We start from the raw sequence: 21,533 nt of genomic DNA on the forward strand, positions 1-21,533 counted from the left end.
TTTCTGTCCTGTTTATCCACTTAGATACTCAAATAGCAGCATTGGGTCAAGTTGGAAGCAGACAGGAGCTGAAAAGCAATGGCCTGCGATCAAGACCTAACAGCTGCAGAAAGTTGGAACAGTTTCTCACAGCACCAGCTTAAACAGCTCCAGCAAGGGTAGAGCCTGTGAAAGAGATCACAGCACTGTAACAATGATGCAAGAACCACCACTGCAAAGTTTGGACAGAAAAAAAAAAGGCAAATAAAAACACAAAAAATCTCAGAGCAAGACTTTTTTTTTTTTAAACTCAGTGTAAACGTTAATGAAGTTTAACCTTTTCTCCAGAAAAAAAAAGTCTCACCCACAGCAGATGGCACAACATGCTTTGCCTGCAGAATCCAGACAGCTACTCCTGGAAGCAAAGTGGCTAAAGACAGAAATCTTGATCTGTGAACCTCTTTAAGAGTACTTGTCAGTACTAAAGGTCTGTAGTTTATATATTAGTAACAATCACTGAACTCCACAAGCTAGGGCAACATTCACCTCCCCAAATTAGTGACCATTCTGGCTCCCTTCCTAAATGTAGGATGATCCCAACCTTGCTATACCCTCTAGCCTAATGCTTCTGTACTCACAAACAAAGGGGAAAACTTCTCCCTGGACTAACAGCACGCTTAAAACAATCCCACAGAAGAGAGCAAGGAGCTCCCACTGTACAGGTAACTTCTAGGACTTAAAAAAGTGGATGCACAGATAACTAACTTATCAGAGAAAGCACGGAAACTTTCCATACATTTAGCTGAATGGTTAGTTGAACCAATCCGTTCAAACTGATCTACACTGATAAAAATCCACGTGTCAGCAGTTTGCTGATTTCATAACACACAGTATTTATGACTTTCTCCTTCACTCTTTTAGTCTTTTTGACAGCTTTCTCAGAAGAGTTTTGAGGCCGAAGTATCAAAAGCCATCTCTCAGCCTCATACAGTAACTACCACCTCCTTTCAAGATCAGATTTTCTCCCAGTTCCACAAGTGCAAAGCACTCAAAAGGAAGTTTTAGTTATACTCTACACAGAATTAGTTCTGCATAAAATCTAACACAGAAGTGTTAAGCATTAGATTAGAAACACAGCAATTAGTTGAATCCCCAGTTCTGTGTTTTTTCTCTGCTCTTTCTCAAGTCTTTTACTGACTTCCACAACGGAGTAAAGAAGCCAAGGGCAGGTGGCCAGCTCCTAGCCCCACAAAGAAAAAAAATACACCCACATACTAATGTGCTTGTAACCCTTACAAGTTTGAAGATTTAAATGGTAGCATTTGCCTATGTTAGCAAAGAATACAGGAATCTATGAAAGCAATTCCCATGCAAATCTGATTGAATGTTTTCCAACTACTGATAACTTGAAGGTGACTTTCATACACAGATAATAGAGGCTAAAAATCACATCAGTTACGTAAGTCGCAAGTGCTATTAGGTAGCTAAAAATATTTTGTTTTACAAAGTGTCACTAATGAAACATTTCTATACCATTTACAGTGATGCAGTCACGTATCAAATCCTTGATCCCTTAGAAGAACAGAGGCACAGCTGGACTTTCACAGGGACACTCCAAAGGACTAACATCAAAGTCCTTGGACTATTTAGTGCAAAAAGCATGTCTTCCACACAAATATACAGGTTGTTTTTGGTAGCTGTATACACACCAGCCTTCTGCTAGTTCCAAATGAGTCTCCAATCACTCCCAAACTTCCCTTGCTGTTTAGGAAGCTTCTCCCCCATACACTCTCACAGCACCACAGGTGTACTCTGCATGTTTCCCAAGGAAAAATACCTGAGTAAAGTAAATCCTTTTGGTCTTTAACCCCTTCTCAAGATGACCTGCCCTTGCAGCACAAACCACTGCTGCTACTGTGGTGGTTTCACACCGGTTGGCACCGGTTGGCAGCTGAGCTTCACCATGCCACTCTCTCACTCCCCCTCCTCAAAGGGAAAGGAGGAGAAAATATGATGGGAAAAGGCTCATGAGTTCAGATAAGGACAGGGAGATCACTCTCTTATTACTGCCACAGGCAGAACTGTCCCAGCATAAGGGAGATTAATATAATTTATTGCCTACTAATCACAGACTAGTGCAATGAGAAACTAAAAGCAAACTAGAAATATCTTCCCCCATTCACCCTCTTCCATGTCCTCCCCCTGAGCAGGGCAGAGGAACAGGGAATGGAGGCTGCAGTCAGTCCATGACATTTTGCCTCCGCTACTCCACGGTCCCTCCCTGCCCCTGCTCCACGTGGGGTCCCCCCCACGGGATGCCGTCCTTCCTGAACTGAGCCTGCGGGGGCTGCCCACAGGCAGCAGCTCTTCAAGAACTGCTCCCACACGGCTCCGTACCACGGGGTCCATCCCCCAGGAGCAAACTGCTCCAGCACGGGTCCCCCACGGGCGGCAGCTCCCCCCAGACCCCTGCTCCTGCGTGGGCTCCTCTCCACGGGCTGCAGCTCCGGCCCGGGGCCTGCTCCTGCGGGGGCTCTCCATGGGCCGCAGCCTCCTCCAGGCCACATCCACCTGCTCCACCGGGGGCTCCTCCACGGGCTGCAGCGTGGAGATCTGCTCCGTTTGGGACCCATGGGCTGCAGGGGGACAGCCTGCTCCACCAGGGGCCTCTCCACAGCCCGCAGGGGAACTGCTGCTGCCTGCCTGGAGCACCTCCTGCCCTCCTGCTGCACTGACCCTGGGGTCTGCAGGGCTGCTTCTCACTCCTCGCTCTCCCAACTGCTGCTGTGCAGCAGGTTTTACTTGTGGTTTTGTTTTTTCCCCCTCCTTAAATCTGCTCTCCCAGAGGCCCAACCAGTGTTTCTCACTGTCTCAGCTCTGGCCAGCAGCAGGTCCCTTTTGGAGCCGTCTGGAGCTGGCTCTGATCCCACATGGGGCAGCTGCTGGGCTCTGCTCACACAGGCCACCCCTGCAGCTCCCTGCTACCAAAACCTTGCTATGTAAACCTCACACAGTTACCTGATCCCTGAACAAACATGATGACTTCCTTACAGTATAGTTTAGGAGTTACATTTCTGGAGAGACACCTATCCCACACCCCCAGAAGTATACAGAGAAAAATAATTCTGCAAGTTATTCCTCCCTCCTCCACTTGAACTTGCAGATCTGTACACAAATTTTCCTTTTCATGAAAAAGACAGATTCTTCGTACTGCAAGCAAAGCTATTTTGCACCACTTTTCCTTTATGTAAACCAGTGAGTTTCATATAACTGTTACACAACACAGTGTGATAATGCTGCTTGCTCTTATCCAAAATAATCTCCTCCCTCTTTTAAGGCAGAGCAATCTGCAGAAGTGATAGAGATGAAAGCAGTGACTGCCTCAGCAAAGATATCATAGCTTAAGGCTTTCTAAATGTTTAAAGTCTTCACCAAAAACATTAGTATAGATCTGCAATGAGCTTCTTGCATTTCCAGGAACAGTAAGAGCAGAATGCCCCTTGAAAGCTTGAAGTGGCAGCTGAAAGACCCATAGCTTTGTGGAGTAACGGGTGGGTAAGAGACAGCACATTTGCAGAGAGGAATAACCCTTCGCTAGGAATTAAGATTGCACTAGTAAAAATAACAGAGAACCATGCTCTTTACAGCAATTAACGCGCTATTCCCATTATGCTGTACTCCTCAGTTTTGATAAGCTCCTCTTTAACTGAGGGAGAGGAAAGAAGCGAAGAGGCACAGCACATAACCCCCCCCAGCAGCAGAAAATTAAATTACGAGGAAAGCAAGCGCAGGGATACCTACACCAACCCCCGCAACACACAACGGACAGGCTCCACCACGGAGCCGGGTCTTAGCGGGTCACCCGCAGCCCGACCCAAAACGGGGCTCCTACAGCCTTGCGAGGTCCGAGCAGCCCTGCAGGACCACCCCAAAACCCACGGCACCCCCCAAACCCACGGGGTGTATCACCGTGCCACCCCCACGCCCTTGATGACCGCGGGGGCACCCTCTGCCCCCTCACACCCCCCTTCCCACCGCCCCCAGCCCGGGGGAGCGGGACGGAGCCCGGCTCCCGGCTCCTCACCTCCAGCAGCCCCCGCAGCCGCCGGCGGCCGCCCCGCGCCGCGCCGCGCAGCGCCGCCGCCATGTCGGCCGCCGCCCCGCCCGACCACCCTTTCACCCGGCCGGGGCCGGGCCGCTCGCAGCCAATCCCCGCGGCCAAGGGCGGCGGCGGGGCCCGGAGGGAGCGGAGGGGGGCGGAGGATGGCGGAGACTTGGTCTCGGGCCTGGGCTCGCTGAACCGCCGGGAGCATCCCGAGGGACGCCCCCCCCCCCCCCCCCGCACCCCGGCTTCGTGCCCCTCCGGCTCCGGGCTCGCTGTCGGCTGAATTGGCGGCCCCGAGCGGCTGGATTCGCCCGAAGAGGGGCTTTGAGGAAGGGGTCCCAGGGCTCAGGTTGTTATCTTTCCCTCGGTGGGGCGTCAGGGTGGTGAAAAACGTGGCCTCGTTGTTGTTTGGCCGTCTTAGCCTGCCGTAGCAGTGCTGGGGTTCAGAGCGAGCGGGGAAGGCTGCGTGGGGCAGAAGGCAAAATGGTCGCGCACCCCCGCTGCACGCCGAAGGTAAGCTGGAGGGCTTCTCTCTTCCCTCCCCAGGAGATAAATAAGATCTGCACTGAGTGGCCTCTGTTTATACAATCATTTTCTGTGCTGTATGAGCAGTGCATATCAGAGCCGCACAGGTGGAAATAATGCAAGGAAGCTGCTCTCGTTGTGCCTGAAGGAGGTCACCGCATTCACAACCGGCAGCCAAGGAGACGCAGCAGATTCCCAGCACGCCTGGGAAGTCTTGAAAGCCAGCAGACGGGGCCAAGAGCAGAAGGGAGGTATGCAACACGCAGCCCTTCACTGTGGGCCCTGCACGTGGCGGATCAGATGGATGGAGACGTCCACCAGGACAGCGTGCCGTTACAGCAGGACGATATCCTGAGGCACCTGACGTCAGTTCCTCCTGCATCCACCAAGCACACAGTCCCATGGCAGCGCCACAGCGTTTTCATTTTGCTCCACAGCGGAGACCGTGTTTGCAGGCCCCGGCTGCGGCACGGGCAGCCACCTACAGCGGCACTTCAAAGCAGCCCCCCCACAGCTGCAAAGGGAAACTGGCTGGGATTACACAGAGGCACCGCAGCAAAGAGAAACTTCACAGCCAGCTGGGCGCACGGAGAGCTCGATGCGGTGAGAAACGGCCTGATGCAAGCCAGTTTCCACATGAAGCTAAGGCAAAACCTCTTGCATATGGAGGGGACTGGAAAAAAAGAAAAATACAACTCAAGAATGCTAACCATCATCCCTTTGCACATGACGTTTCTTGCTTTTGCTGTGGCTCAATTTGACTGACAGGTTCTGCAAATGGTCTTTTTATCTAGTCTACTTTAAATGGGTACTGCACGTGAACTGTAAGTTTTCGTTTCTAACAAGAAAAGGAAAATACTGAATGGATCAGGATTATACGTGGTTACTATTGAACATTTCAAAAACACGGAGAGGGTAATATCACCAGTGCTAAAGAAATGGCAGATTTACAAAAATAAATTGCAAAAATTAAGTATCCAGAAAAATTAAAGGGTATATAGATTTGGAAAAAAAAAAAAAAAAAAACTTAGCTCTGCAAGTCTGCAAGCACATTTGTAATGCTGTAGCTCTTAATATGCACTGCTGTCTCAGTTACTAAAGCTATCAATATGCACAAAGTTAAGCAGGTTTAGAAGAGACTGGAATACTAGCCAATATGTTCTAATTATTTTGAAGGGATCCCAGGGAACTGCAGTTTTTGATGCGGAGAATTTCCTCCTCGATCCCTTCCTTTCAGGGGAAAGATACTCTAGTCTTGTAATTCCAAATTTAGGAATCATAAGCTGTTGTGTCATCATCTGACTTTTAACCCATAACCCAGGGAGAAAAGTGGAGTAATTGTAATTCTTCTGCCTTTATCTAATAAGGACTATATTGTATCAGGTTTATAGAACATGAAATGCATTATGCACAAAAGACTGTGACTGAAGAGCTCAAAGCTAGGAGAAGTCTTTGAAGTACCTGTTATATATTCTGTAAACAGTCTGTGCTTCTATCAGCATTCTGCTCAACACACAGAGACAGAAATTCATCCGTGGAGTCAGCCAAGTCAATATCACCATACATCTCTCCACTAAGTACCCACAGAAAAATCTTGACTGTGAAGATCCCTCATGCAAGATTCACCTGTAAGAGTCAAGAGTTGTCAGCCAGGGATTGTCAAGCACCCCAGGGAAGCCCTGAAGCTGGGAGCAGCCATGGGTATAGGGGACCCAGGATGGGGTTCAAGCTACCAGCTCTCTACTCTTCTTGGGCACCTTGTTTCATCCCCACACCCAGCTGTCCAGGCTATGGGGCTCCTTAGGGGTGGCAGAGACAACCTCCAGGGCTCATCAGAGGTGACCATACCCCGACTTCAGTGGTGGCTTGACCCCCAAGCTAGGTTGGCCTTCTTTGGGCCAACACACTGTGATCCCCTTGACTACCCAGGGCCTGACCCTACACAGCTTTCAAGGCTACTTTGGGGCAGCCTGAATCACCCCAGCTGCTGGGACTGTCCAGGGAGGGTGTGAAACCTCCAGGTCTGCATGGTTTCTCACAGATACCACCTCATCCTCTCCAACCACGAGCCTCTGGTACTCCTCAGGGTGGCCTGATTCTTCTCCCCAGCTTCCTAGGCTGCTCAAGGACAGCCTGGACCCCTGAGTGCCTTGATTTCTATTCTAGGGAGACCTGCTCTGAGGGACCTTGAATGTGGCCTTCCACTAACATGGGCTCTACTGAGGAGGCCAGATTCTCCTCCCCAGCTGGTCTCCAGGGTGGCTTAACACCCCTCCAGCCTTTTGAGTTTCCCTGGGGGAGCTCTGAGCCCTCATCAGGGGCAGTTTGACATCTTTCCTATCATACCAGGTTGCTCAAGGAACCCATGTTTTCATCCCCAAGCCCTCTTCCCAGCCAAGGGACTGCTCTCAGGCTTGATTATGCCACATTTACCCAGCCTCATCAGCTTGAGCTTCATCCCAGCTTCCTGCTGTTGGTCAGCCCGAATCTCCCTGTCACCAGCCATTTAACGTCACACAGGGGAGCCATAGGATGGACAGTGTCCTTACCACCAGGGCACAGTTCCCCAGAGTCTGAACGAGCTGAGCAGAGCCTGGCACTGGTAGCAAAGTCCACAAACAGTCCCAGACAAGGCAAGCTGATGACACACAGCAAGACTGGGATGGCCCTTCAGAGCCATCGGCCGAGGGAGGCCCCATGTGAGGCTGGTCGGGGCCATTGAGGCCTATCGATGCACTGGGTGCCACAAAACGCCAGCAAACTTGCTTGCTGCAGCATAGGTTTGCTTGGAGAGACATGAAGGAGCTCTCACATTGTCAGCGTGAGAATCCCTTTGTCTTGGGGACCACGTCTGGTTTCCCCGGCCAGGGGATTTGGATCAGAAACAACTTATAACTTTCTCATATCCGCAGGATGTTTAAAACCTATTGACAGAAGCACAATGGAGAAACTAATAGAAATTGAGCATTTTCTGCCTCAGAGTTAGCTGGATCCTGCACAGAGTTTGTGGGACAGAGGGTGAAGGCTGGGAAGCAGAGTGACTTGCAGAACTTTTCAAGCAGCTCATGAGACACAATCGTAAATGACAGCAGTTGTCAAGGAGGACACGCACTTTTTGGAAAGGCCTCATACATGGCTGCGATGAAGTGATACTACTTAATGACATTTCTTATGAGATTAGCGTAGGAACCACAAGCACTTTGACACTGTGGGGTGATGTCTCTGTGGGAATTGTGTTTCCCGTGATTTCATGGACTGGAGGGTTCTGCAGGGCTGTATCAAGGTGGCAGAGATCCAGACAGCTTCTTCCCCTTCCTGAAGAACTCCCTCTATTCATCCAAAGCTCTCCCACTTCTTGATATAAAAGACATTTCTTTTATTTGGTCTCTCAAGCTGATTTCTGTGCTTATCTTCAGTGCATTCATAGATCTGAAAGTTGCAGGTATGAATCACATAAGAGAAAAATAACGTAACAGGCAGTCTTTATTTCATTCTTCGGTTTCTATGGTTTCAGAAATTTAAAACAAAATGTTTTCATTTTTACTTGTAGTCTCTTTATCTTACAGGCACTTTCACTCTGCCAACTCTGCTAGAATTTTGTTTTGGGGGTCTGGCCTTTTTGCCATGTTCACTTTATGCCACAGAGTCAAAGAGAAGGGTTTTCATGACATGGAGATTTCAGTCTATCATAGTCTAGCCTGAATCATTAGTGAATTACTTTATAAGGTTTCATACTGCCTTAGTAGTTTTACACAGCATATGCTTTGCAGTAATTGTGTTGACTCCCTAGAGCTGGGGAGAGGAGTCGGGGGAATTTGGAAGCTGTGTTAATGACTCTGGTACCATTTTAACAGGCAGTCCTAACTTTGGAGGGTGAATTCCTGCTCCGTGTGCTGAAAAAGCAAAGAAAGAAACAATTTTGTAAGCTAAAGATAAAGGAGTCCTAGCCAGGATTGCTGTTCAGCACATGTATCATGCCTCCAGAGGTTCTGCATGAGCAGAGAGTCATCTGTCTAGGAAATGGGGAAGAGACCTCTAAAATCAGGGAGGTTCAGACCACCTTCCATATTCTGAAATTCGTTGAAGAACACCAGCACATGGGCACAAATTTTGCTGAGCCTCTTCTCTGTGGCGTTGTTCACGTGGAGTGACAGCAAGCTTGACTAGTAGCTTGAAATTTACTGCCTGCTTGTAATGTGAATACAGTTTTAAACAGCTCTTGATCCTTTCTAAGTCATTAAAAGTAACCCTAAGGATTAAGAAATTTGTAATTCCTTTGATTAAAAAAAAAAAAAAAGTGTTGGCAGGGCTAACAAAGATTTGTGCAATGGCTGTCTGGGCTGTCAAGCCCTAAGAGAGTCTTGGTGAATTCCTGCTGTAGTATTTATTCCCTGAAGGTTCATTGCTCAATAAACATTTAAATGCAAGGTTGCTTGTAGTATTTGTTATTCCTGAGCATGGACAAGCTAAAGGAGGAGGTGGATTTCCTTAAAAGAGGCAATAAGTTCAGCAGGGATAAATCATTTGTTTGGATCCCAGCCAGGGCATGAAAGCTTGGGGCAGAGGGAAGCAAACTGGTTTGCTCAAGAGGAAAGGAGACCTTCCTCTTGGATACATGGAGCAACCACTCTCCTGAGTACAGGGGTGGAAATGAAACACCAACAGAAGAAAAGGAAGCAGGCCTGAGAGGAAATATTTGCTCAAGTCTGTTCCTGACGATGGCACCCAGAACTGGCAATGGAAATAGTCTCTGTTGGGTCATGTCTTGTCTCGCTGTAACAGCAAAGATTTATGTTCTTACCCATCTTCTTCTGATATCTGCTGGAAGCACTGAGAATTTTAGATTTGTGGGAAGGAGTTCAAGAAGGCTGTATTTCAAGGTCAAGCAGCACATTCACTTAGTCACAGCTCTCTAACACAAAGGGGTCTCTGTTGTGTGGATAATTCCTTCCCATTTTCCCTCAGAATGATAAATATCTTCTTCTGTATGTGGCATGATATACAATATATGGGTGATAATCCTCATATCAGTCATGAGGATACTCCTGACTCATCCTCACTTGCTTGTGAAGGGCATTTAAGCCCTCTTAAGTCTTCACAGCTTTGTTCTGGCATCAGTTGCTGGAGACTGTAGCTTCATATTGCTCCTTGCATCCAGTGATGACAAGGGAGGGCTATGGATTCACCATGTGATGATAGAAAGCACTGGATTTTGGTAGTTCAAAGGATGATGGAATTAACAAAGACAAGCTCTTGAGGCATTGATTTCAGGAGCACCAGCCTGAGCACAAGTCAGGTATTAAGCACTAGGGGACAAACACCACCACCACTGCTTGCTCACTCTCTGCTGTCTCTGAGGGAAACAGAGAGGTCATCCACTCAGTCCAGAGCCCAGAGAGGACTGAGGAAGGCTGTGCTGGGCTCTGAGTGCACCCATACACCCTATTTGCTCTGAGCAGCCTCACCAGGCCCACACCATCAGCCCATGGGCCCCATTTCAGCTCAGCCATGGGTCATCAGGCCTGGTCTGAATTGCACTGTAGGTGTGCCTGTTCCTGAGTTACCATTCAGTTTTCCTGGATTGAATTCAGAGCTGACGCATTACCTTGCCTCTCTGCCTAATGATTCCTGGACCATCAATGATGTCCCAGACACCAGGGTGTGCAAACAAAACCCAGGGTGTTGTGAGGTGTGAGGACACGCTGTGATGGGAGGAAGGGCTGTGCTGGGCCCTGAGTCCAAACGCAAGCCCTAATTGCCACGACCAGGCTTACCTGGGACCTGAATTCACACCTCTTGTCATGCTCAGCAGCCCCGTTTCAACCCATTTGCTGGTCTGAGCTACATCATAGGCGTGCCTGTGTCCTGTCTTATTCCCTACTGAATTGTTTGGATTTCTTTGACTGACCCCAAACCTGTTAATGGGACCTGTGGCTATCACAACCCCTGGTCTGTTCACCCTGCTCAGTCGTGAAGGGACTGTGCCCTGTCGGTGAGGGCACTGCTCTGTCTGTGCTGGGGTCATCCTCAGCTCACCATCCTCATGCTTGCTGCTCTCCAGCAGGCTGTGGGGGTTGCAGGAGAAAGGAAAGTCCTGCAAGGGGTGGCAGGAAAAGAAAGGGGGATGGGAGAGGGCTGAGCAAGGTGGCATTACCCATCCATTACCACTAATTCCTGTGGTTTTGACAGCTGATCTCAGCTGTGCCAGAGGAGATCACAATAAATGTGCTGGTAAAACACTGTCCAAACAACATGTCTACATGGTGAATTTCATTTCTCAGGCACTTTAGGAGGAGCAGTGATGGACCCCACTCTTTTTGGAGGTGGCTATGTTCTCTTCCCATTCACATAGTTCCTGCTGGGAGCTATCTACTTCAGGATTTCTGCCTGCAGGATCAGCCTATATGAGGGTGGAAGGAACGTTTGAAAACAGCATCTTTTGTAATTCCAAATTTAACTCTACTGCCTTATGAACAGACAGGACACTCCTTTCCTCCTTCTACCACAGGTTTGGGATGGCATCATTGACTCTCCCAATTTCTCCTTCTGTTTGTTTGTTTGGTTTTGGTTAGTTGTGTGGTTTTTTTTTTCCTTTTTCTGTCAGGTTCTTAGCAAGTCCATGTGGAGCAAGACACTTCTGCAGCTGCACATTGGAGAGTGGGCACAAGTGAGACTTCATCTCATCCAGACCCAGCAATGGGCAAAAAGAGACCCTGATTTTGGTGTGACACTGCTGGTCCCTCCAATCCAAGTCAGTCACTCACTGCTTCTGCCCATTTGCTCCTCAATAATAGTGCTACAGTGGAGTCAGGAGTCATCCCCCCACTGCTAGGACAGAGTAGGCTGATGACCTGGCTCAGACTCCTGTCCAGCATTTTGGAATCCCCATAGGGTTGTACCAGGAGGAACTGGAGAGGAGAATGTGATGAAGGCAAAGCCTCACTGGTAGCAATCCACTAAATCAGAGTATGATTAATAATTAGAAGAATGTATGCAAACAGCAGGGATACACATAGTTACACAGATAAAGGACAAATAACATAAATACAGATAGAGGACATAAGTACCAATGAAAGCCAGAGGAAAAGAGCAGCAGAACAGCCTCTATTCACCAGGGAGCACACGCATCTGTTTAAAAGGCCTCCTGAGCGTGGCTGGGGCATTCACGTGTTCAGAGTTAAGTATGTACTTAGGCCCCCTCCTAAAGAGGGGCCCAAAGGCAGGAAAGATTTGATCCAGATCACATAATGATTTAGTAAGGCTGTAGGAAATAATCCCTGGATGCTCTGTCCCTTGCTCCAGCCCATGAAATCACAGAGCCTCTTCAGGCAATCTGACTGACATAATCCTGAGGGGAAAAGTAGGAAAATAAAACAGGATTTCCACTCTATCAAGATAAAGCTATAGCCAGAGCTGATAACAGGTTACTTGAAAAAATGCTGGTCATGTATGCTTAGTGATTGTTGCTTAATTTGTTTAAGCTGAAAAAGCCTATTTCTACAGCGGAATACAAATTAGGGTAATTATGTTGTGATGGAGTACTGCATGTTTAAGATGAAAGCCTTTCTTTACAAAAGCCTCTTCATCACTTGAGTAGAAGAAAATAAAATCCTGCTTAAACAACATGTTGTTTTCTGTTCTTCCATTTGAACAAAAGACTTTTTAATCTTTTCCCCCCTTTAATATTGCATGGCTTGGTTTTCTAAAAGTACTTTTACTTTCAACAACCTCACAGTTAAACCCTTCAACATACATTCCAATATGTAAATATAAAAGTACGGGGTAGACATAATAATCTATATTTGTTTCACAGCATCAGTAGACTATTAGAAACTGGGCATTCACATTTTATATTTTTTCCCATCTTCTGACGGTCACAATTTCTCATAAGCTTTCTCCTGACTTGATACTCCACATATCATAAAAATGCAAAGTGCAATGTTTGTAGTAGGTTAAAGAAAAATATAGGGGTTTTTTTGTGTCTTATGAGACACAAGCACATCTAACTCCTTTGTATTTATTAACGCTATGGGGTTGTTCAAGAGTTGAAACACGTACAGCCAGATCATCAGATTATAAATTACTCAGATACAGATCAAAAGCAATTCATTACAGATATACATGTATCCATAATAATTTTTTTTTACTTCGTCCTATACAAATCTTCATTTCTACTTTCCATGTGAACTACAGTTACTGTTTCACACAGGACATCTTCTAAAGCATCAGGGTTGAAATGCTTATTGCATGGGCTTGTGACCTCCCGATGTACTACACACTTGCACTCTAATCCAAATGATCATATCCAGGACATCCTTACCCACATAAGCAAATCTTCTTGTAACTAGTTCCAGTGAATTGATGGGTGAATAAGACCTACCAGTAGAAGTAAGAATTTGCTGGATTGTGCCCTTAGTTAACATGAAAGGTGGGAAAATTGATTTCCTTGTATGGGAAAAATAAGTGTTAAAGTGAATATACAGGGAATCATTATTCATTCTCTTCACACTAGAATTCAAAACCAGTATTTGAAGTTTGGGGAAATTGTCTTAATTAGGATTATTTTAAATGATGGCAATTTAAAGGCAGGCAATTTAATTACCAAGAAGACAGATCAAAGGAAACGCTTGAAATGGACATTTGAAATGACTTATCAAGGAAGATGGTGTTTAATAAAATAAAGGAGGAAAGAAAGTAAATGTGCAGATTGCCCAAGTACTCCCCTCCCAGGGAGCTAAGAAGACTCCCTCTCTGGCTTCGTATGCTTGAGCCACTCTAAGGAAAGGAAAACCAGTCATAGTTGTAAGAAATAGGTGTGTCAGACATGGTGTATGCGCACGTGTAGAGAAAGCAAGAGAATTGCTTCTATCATATCAAAAAAAAAAAAAGGTATTTTCTAGATGTCACTTTGCAACATTCTTTTGCAAAAGCAAGGCTGTGTTCAAACATTTAAGTTACATTGCTGTATTTGCAATTAAGTTAAGGTGGCTGAATTATAGCGTTCGCATCTATGATTGACTGTGATTCAAGCAGGCATCTAAAAATGGCATGTGTAATTGGACTTGCAGCAGTGCAGAGCCACACTGACTCATACGAATCTGGGCAGGGGGCAGTGTGCCTGATCCTGCCCACCCTCAGCAAGTTGTGAACATGCCCACGGAGGCATGAGGAGGGGAACGGTCAGCCCAGGTGATCTCCGACCACGGCTCTCGTGCCTCCACAGTGGGCACAGGGGGAACTGAAAACACTCAGCACTTTCTGCGGGGACCTGTCACTGCTTGTTCATGTTTCATTCTCATTTGTTCATGATGTTGAGTAACGTGAGTTAAAACGTATTCCTGGAGTCTCTAAAACCATGGAGTAAAATAATTATGAGAAGCAAAAGTCACTGACTGGGTGTCTATCCTTTCTGTAAGAAAATTTCTTTCATCTGCTACTACTGTGATTGCTCTTGATGCATCCACTAAATTGAAGGCCACTGAACAAAAGGCATAATATCATTTAAAAGGAGCAAGAACAGAGAAGTTTTAGACCATTAACTGGTCAGGAAAAGTCCACTGGGTCTTTATGACTCTATATAACTTTTCAGGCACCACGTTTTTATTATATTTGTTTTTCTTCCTGAAATTACAGGGCTGGTAGTACATGCTATAAATAGAATATTTTTATTATACTATTTGTTCAGTATTTCCATTACGCTTAAGTTGTCTCTTTTTGACATTAGGATATGAAACTAGTTGAAGTCTACAAGGTGATCACAGGGTCCAGAGGTCCAGTATTTTTTTCTGTATTCTGAAATGAAGAGCGAGTTTTCTCCTCTTCAGTTCTCCAAAGTGATGGTTGTAGTTCATCAGAAGACACAGAGTTATATTTTTATAGGATTATTCTGCCCTCCGAACCTTCCACTGACATCCCGTGGGAGTTGCCCCTGTGTATCTGACAGCTGAATTGGTCCTCGGTGAATTTTTAGCACATGGAGCTATGCACACAACTTCGCTTAACAATAACATGTTGCTATGGGAGCTCTGTGTGTGTAACTCCTTGCTTACTGTGCTGAAAATTGCGCTGGAAGGCAAATGTAAGTACGTCTGGTATTAGGCTAATTATTAAGTAGAATTAGAATACGGTGCTCTATGAATATCAACCAGAGAAGGAACGGAGCATGCATAAGGACGCTCACCAGCAGCGGCTGAGGTGCTGCTTCTGCATGCCTTTAAACGGAAATCACATCCATAGCCGTGAGACTAATTATTTTGGAACCTAAGGGAAATGCAGCCTATATAAGAGAGAGAGTGAGCTGCAGTTAAGGATCAGTGAGCCAGCTAATGGCTGGTTAGTCAGGAGGGTACAACTCCAGAATGTTAATAAAATGTGTCTGAAGTCCAACACCTCAGGGAAGAGGCTGAGTGCTGCGGAAGATACACGGAGACAGAGGCTCTGTTGTTTTCTGTCACCGAACTGCTCCTTTAAAGAAGGCTTTAAGCCTGTTTTGAGACTTGCTTATGAATTTCAAAATACCAGCAGGAAAACAGAGCAAAACTCACTGTGGCTGAAGCAAATTAGGTTTTTAAAAGCAAGACACTGCCATGTTGTGGGGTTTATAAAGCATGTTACACAGGTATAATGCTTGTTGCACAGGTGCATATGTAAACGTAAGGTAGAGGTTGACTGCCTTTTCCCATGCACTCACTAATACAGATCATGGCTTACTAACCAAAACAGCATGTAGCATTTTAAAACATTGTATAAGTTCTAGCTGTTTAATCCTCATGGGGAAAAGAAAATGAGTAAGAAAAAGAAAATGAGTAAGAAAAAGAAAAAGAAAATGAGTAAGAAAAAGAAAAAGAAAATGAGTAAGAAAAAGAAAAAGAAAATGAGTAAGAAAAAGAAAAAGAAAAAGAAAAAGAAAAAGAAAAAGAAAAAGAAAAAGAAAAAGAAAAAGAAAAAGAAAAAGAAAAAGAAAAAGAAAAAAAAAGAAAAAGAAAAAGAAAAAGAAAAAGAAAAAGAAAAAGAAAAAGAAAAAGAAAAAGAAAAAGAAAAAGAAAAAGAAAAAGAAAAAGAAAAAGAAAAAGAAAAAGAAAAAGAAAAAGAAAAAGAAGAAAAGGTCATAGCTTTATTTTGTGGATGGAGAGACTAAGTAGAAATCTGGTAATGTTTTCAACAAGAAAGCCTGTACCAAATACCAAATTGGTACTTAATATGTATTACATAAAATGGTTGCTATTTCATTTTGCTTGATATAGCTCATGCAGTTGTGTAATAGGGTGTTTAGACTAATACACTGATAAATGCAGGAGAATGCTTTGCCCCTTAAAATGCCCCATCCCAGCGGACAAACTCCTGTGACCCTACAAACCACACACCCATGTTTCCATGGGACTGAGGGCCCCAGGATGGATCCCACACCCTCAGAGACCCAAGAAAAGGGCAAACTCCAGGCACAGCTTGGCAGCCAGAGACAGCACAGCTCCTTGGGATGCATCTGGCTGTGTGGTGGCCCAGACACAGCAGCCACTGCCACTCCTCCTCTTCATGCAGGAGACCCCAGCTCACATCAATTGCCCCATTGAGAGATTGCTGCTTGGTATGGAGCCCTTTTGTAACTCTGGGAAGAGACAGATTTGTGATTTGCAACCCTTCTGTATCTCCAATGGCTTTGCCGAAAAACATTTGCTGTTGTCGGAACTGTAGTAGTTTCCTGACCAATGGGGACAGGCATTTTTATCCGAGAAACACACTAATAAACTGATATGTTGTAGCATCACTCTTATAGAAGTTCTCAAGGAAAATGAAACTTCAGCAGATATTTCTGTAGCTTTCCATTTATGAAAACCGAGATATTTTATTATTTTTGTCTTTTTACTAGCAAGGTATAATACTTATATATAACACTTTTAGGAGTCAGGGATGCTTCAGAATAAATGATTTTATGTATATAATAAATGGGAAGGAGAACTCATAAGTAATCCAGAGTCCACAGGGACTTTTACTTCATTGAGAACTATTCAGTGATCTGTTTGGAAGATTTAACAGTGGCAGATTTTAATCTAGGAAGGAAAGTAAAGCAGCCAAGCCACAGTTTCCACATTCATATGGTGCAACACCAGATCAGATGATGAATTTACAGCTGCAGGGAGCAGGGCAGTACCAGCTTCTAATGATAGCTCTTGCTAATGGTTATACCGTTAAATGGTATATTTGTTACCTGTTGGATATGTGTAACTTGTTGACATTTCTTCATACAGACATTTTCTCACACCCCTAAGAACATTTGAAGCAAAAATGTCCAGGATGTCCCATACAACCAGTAACATACACAGGTACCAAATACAGTATGGGAGCCTTAACTAAAATTTATCCTTATTTCCACTTTTTTTTTTTTTTCCTTCAATAAACCCTGGTGTCTTTTTCATATTTGTAAACCCACATTGGTAGAAACAGACATAGTTTCAAAACAATACTTTGGCGTACTTCCAAAAAATGAGTTCATATGATGAGAAATGGATTCTTAACACAAATTGCATGTTTGCAATTGTTTTTGACCTGTTTTTGTTTCCACATCATTTGTAATTTTGTAACAATGAAGTTTGCAAGAAAAAAAATCATTGAATGTTTACGGTGAGAGCTTTCCAAAATTCAGTCAGCATGTTTGGTATTTGAAAACACTGCCCCAGCACGTGAAATCCCAGAATGAAAGGAAGTCTGGACTGAGTTTTCAAAAATGGAAAGTAAAGATCTGCACACAAAATTGGGTGTTTGACGGCACAGCTGTGGTTGACTGTTCCTTAATTGTGAACTGGGGCAACCAGCCAAAAACTGGAGCTTGCTTGCACTGTTGTGCTTGTGAGGAAATGCTGTTATTTCAGTGATGCCATGGTGTATTCATTATTTAGAGAAATGTAAGTGTTCCTGTCTTCCTAAACATGGGGGAAACCAAAGGTCTATTGGCAGTTTCCTTGCTCTCAGCAACCTATAACCTCTCTTTCTAGACCTCTTCCAGGCTTGAGTTGATGAGATGAGAGTATGGCATACTTCCAGTCAAGTAACTGCCCCCAGAAGTGACTTCACACAAAGTGCTTCAAATTCCAAAGCAGTCTAATATTTCTGGTTTTGACTTGGGTCACCAAGCACAGGTACAGGTTGCCCTGAGAGGCCTTGAGGAGTCTCCCTCCTTGGAGATATTCAAAAGCCACATGGACATGGGCCTGGACAACCTGCTGTAGGCGTCCCTGCTTGAGCAGGGGGCTGGATCTCCAGAGGTCCCTTCCAACCTCAGCCATTCTGGTGTTCTGTGACATATGACTTCTGCATCAGGTTTCTGAGGGCGTCTTCAAGCCCTACTGTTTACAGTAGGCCTCCACAGGACCTCCATACACATCACCCCTGCCCAGGGCACCAGGGCCCTTTTTGGCTCAGCCATCCTAGCCCATTTTGGGCCCTGTCTTTGTGCTGCCTCTGTCTGGGCCTCGGCCTGGCACCATAGGGAACCTATTACCTGGGCTCATCCCTGTCCCCAGCTCTCTGCTCCCCAGAAATGTCGGGGGCTGTTGGGGGTCCCATTACCAGCCCCTGCTCTGCCTGTGGGATGGCAACCATTAGGGGCATGGATAGCCTGGGATAGCCATGGATAGCCATGGATAGCCTCCCCACAGTCCCCACTCCCTGTCCCCCTCCTGGGGCAGCCCCAAACCTGTTATGCCTCCATAAACCCTAATTAAAGAGCAGAGATAGCAGCCATCAGTTCCATCTAAACATAACCAACTCAAAACAGCTGTAGTTTCACATGCAGACTGGGAACTGTACCTTCTGATCCATTTGTTGTTGGTGGTGATGGTGTTTTTTTAAGTTAAATTTATCCTTTTTACCATTGTCATTTTGTTCACAAATAAGAATTAGAATTAGAATTTTAGAATTAGAATTAGAATTAGAATAGTTCAGTTGGAAGGAACTTATAAATATCATCAAGTCCAACTGTCTGACTACTTCAGAACTAACCAGAAGTCAAAGCACATTAATGAGGGCATTAACCAAACACCTCTTGAACACTGAGAGGCATGGGGCATCATCACCTCTCTAGGAAGTCTTTTCCAGTGTCTGACCACCCTCGTGGTAAAGAATTTTTTCCTGAGAAGTGACTAAGCAGATATTTTTTCGCATGTCCAATTATACTTTTACCATATGGAACTGCAATTTCTTTTGATGTCTATTTTCTTTTTCACTTTTTTTTTTCACCCTGTTCTTAGAACTTCATCTACTGGTCTGATGTACATGCTTTGTTATCTCTGAAATAGCAGTGCTTATAACCTCAAAACCAAATCCTTAAAAGGGCTAAAGGTCACATCCCTCATAGTTTCAGTTCCTGAGTCCTAAATTTTGCATGGATTCTGATGGCTTGAAAGCTTCTATCTCGGAAGTTGAATGAAATCAGTTTGACCTTTTTTAATGTTAAGTTCAGTATACTCTTCTCTAAACCTGGAAACAGACTTTTCTCAGCTGTTATTTGCATTATTTAAATTCTTGAAGGATAATGTTGTGTCTCTAGTCTTCATTGGATATGGTTTCTGGTCCACACTTACAGCTTGCCAGTGAACAAGAAAACAAGTTTTCGAAGAACAAACATCAATAATGAGTTATTACAGCTGATGTAGCAGAACTATAGCTCATGTTATCCTTGTCTTTTTGTCCATACAACTTCCCAATTTACACTGCTCGAAAGTGTACTAGCTTTCTCCCACACCACTCAAAGGCAATTTTTATTTGCATTGTTGTTCAAGAAAATGCAACAATCTCTGAGCATCAGGACAGTGAAAAATACTTTTCTTTTAAAAAAAAATCTTTTAAAAAGATGCAATCTGATGTTAATCCTGTCTGATGGACAAAAGGGCTCGGAGTTGAGAGGATAACATTTGGCAGGATAGTTCTTTATTGAAAAGTAACTGTGAGTGTTTCAGGGGAGTCTGTTTGAGGCTTGGCCGACCTACCAAGCCTTGAAAACCATTGTCCATGCAGAAGCAAATTGCTGCTCTTCATCTGCATTGTGAAAGATAAGGAGCCACTTATCTGTTTGGCGTGGGGAATGGCAGTGTCACCTGAGGACCAAGGTGTGGGCAGTGCAGTGTTACCTTCTGCACAGCAGTGTGTGTGCTCAGGATGGAGCCAGCTGGGTGCTGAACGCCTCTCCCAAAGGCTGAGCACTGAGCGCCGGCACAGCTAGAGGCAGGGGTGGCCATTCCCTCCCCTCGGACAAGAGGGAGGGAGGGAGGGAGGACACGTGGACAGCGAGAGTTGCACCTATTTGCAACACCTTGCAGGACTAGATCATGACTTCCATGCTCTGGCACGCCACTGTAGACATCAGTTTAAAACCTATTGCACAGTGTCTTCCACACTTGTCCGTATCAGTCTCTGCTAAGGTCCTATTCTTATCAGCAAACCTGCCCACTATTTCTGCTCCTTTTGAACTTGAAGATGTTCACCACCAGCTAACTTCATGTTGCTTCCGTAGAGAAACGTGTCTCAGTTCTGATTCCTTTACAATGACATCTTCTTCTCTGTAATCTCCATATACACTTAATTTGGGCCCTATCCTTCCATTAATCCACCATAATTCCCATTATCTTCAGTGACTGGGCCACACGTGAAACAGTATCAGGACATGGCACAGGCCAATGTTATATAATGACAAATTATCTTTTTTTCTTTTTTCTGCCTTTTCCCTAATATTTTTACTACTACTTACTTACTGCTATTGTTTACAGATTTTTGGTAGCCTGCATAACTCTTAATAATAACTCTCAATTTAATAAGAAGTTGTCATGTATCTAAATTAATGTATTTAAAACATTTCTTGTTTTATTACATTTCTGACAGCACTATGGCAGTAAGACCTTTATTACATAAAATGTAATAAAAATTTTATTACATAAAAATTTTATTACATAAAATGTAATAAAGCTGCCTTTTTTCAGGATTTTTCACATTTTATCTCTTAACATCTTTTGCAAACTTTCTCTTGGTGTATGACAAAGTAGTATACTGCAGTTGACAAAGTATTTTATTGTTGTTTTTATATTTTTGCCTCCACGTCTCTTCTGGGATATTATCTGTGTGATTTTACACGTCCCCATCTTCTGCAGGGGATGTGCAGAGCATCTAACTCATCTGAGGTGATGACTTCAGCCCATAGCTTGGCTACAGTCCCCAATCAGTTGGAGAAGTTACCATAAGCTGACTCCTGGTTCCTGGCAGAGGGGACCATGGCCTGTAATAGCACACAAGCTCCAACATCATCTTCACTGGAGGAGAATGGGAAATAGACTTCACCACCAGGCCTTGCGGCCTGTTGCCCAGGAGAGGGTCCTGATTTATTTGGTCCCTATCTATATATGTATACACGCGCATATGAATACACTACAAATATACAATTACTCAAGTGAGGCTCAAGAAAAGCACTTCAGCATAGGATTTAGATGTGATTAATGTTCCTAAATCTAAAAAGTCTTGTCGAAAAACCCTACATGGTAACTGCAAAACATTTATATGCCTCTCCTGATGACATGAGCATGCTAGGCAACCCTTGGACACACTTACTGCACAGCGAGAACATGCAGTCCTGCACAAAATCACAGCTGAAATGGTGGAACACCAGGCTCTAGGTTGTCCTTTTCCCCAGAATATACTTTCTGGAATCTTTTAGCTGTAAGTTTGCAGGCAGTGGGGAGTTACTGAGTTCTGCTCTGGCTTCCCAGGATTATTTATGTGTTTGGCTAGGTGTCTTCACTCTTCTGGCCACATGCCTTACCCCCTAGGCTTTTATTTGGTATTTCTTCTTGCCTGCCTATTAACTCCTGCATTCCTGCCTCTGCTGCAACCCAGGGTCAGAGGATGTGGCCCCTGCTCAGGCATTCACAGCTTACAAGGCTCC

General features: G+C 44.8%; 1 protein-coding gene and 1 long non-coding RNA gene across 3 annotated transcripts in view; one reads left to right on the plus strand and one right to left on the minus strand.

The window, feature by feature from the left end:
- The window catches only part of PCCA (propionyl-CoA carboxylase subunit alpha), a 286,917-nt gene extending 282,708 nt beyond the window's left edge, over positions 1 to 4,209 (minus strand). The window contains exon 1 of one of the 2 annotated variants that reach the window (XM_048072682.2): positions 4,064 to 4,187. In XM_048072682.2, coding sequence (XP_047928639.2) covers positions 4,064 to 4,126 — 63 coding nt within the window. In that variant the 5' untranslated portion in view covers positions 4,127 to 4,187. Of the gene's footprint in view, positions 1 to 4,063 lie in introns of both variants that reach the window. The other variant, XM_066986247.1, reaches the window with a different exon arrangement.
- An 87-nt stretch (positions 4,210 to 4,296) lies between these two features.
- On the plus strand, positions 4,297 to 9,040 carry LOC125183825 (uncharacterized). The gene is made up of 2 exons (XR_007166471.2): positions 4,297 to 4,597; positions 4,697 to 9,040. It is a non-coding gene; the product is annotated as an uncharacterized lncRNA (long non-coding RNA).
- Positions 9,041 to 21,533: the final 12,493 nt, after the last annotated feature.

Source organism: Anser cygnoides, chromosome 1 (assembly GCF_040182565.1).
Source record: "Anser cygnoides isolate HZ-2024a breed goose chromosome 1, Taihu_goose_T2T_genome, whole genome shotgun sequence".
Taxonomy (NCBI): Eukaryota; Metazoa; Chordata; class Aves; order Anseriformes; family Anatidae; genus Anser; species Anser cygnoides.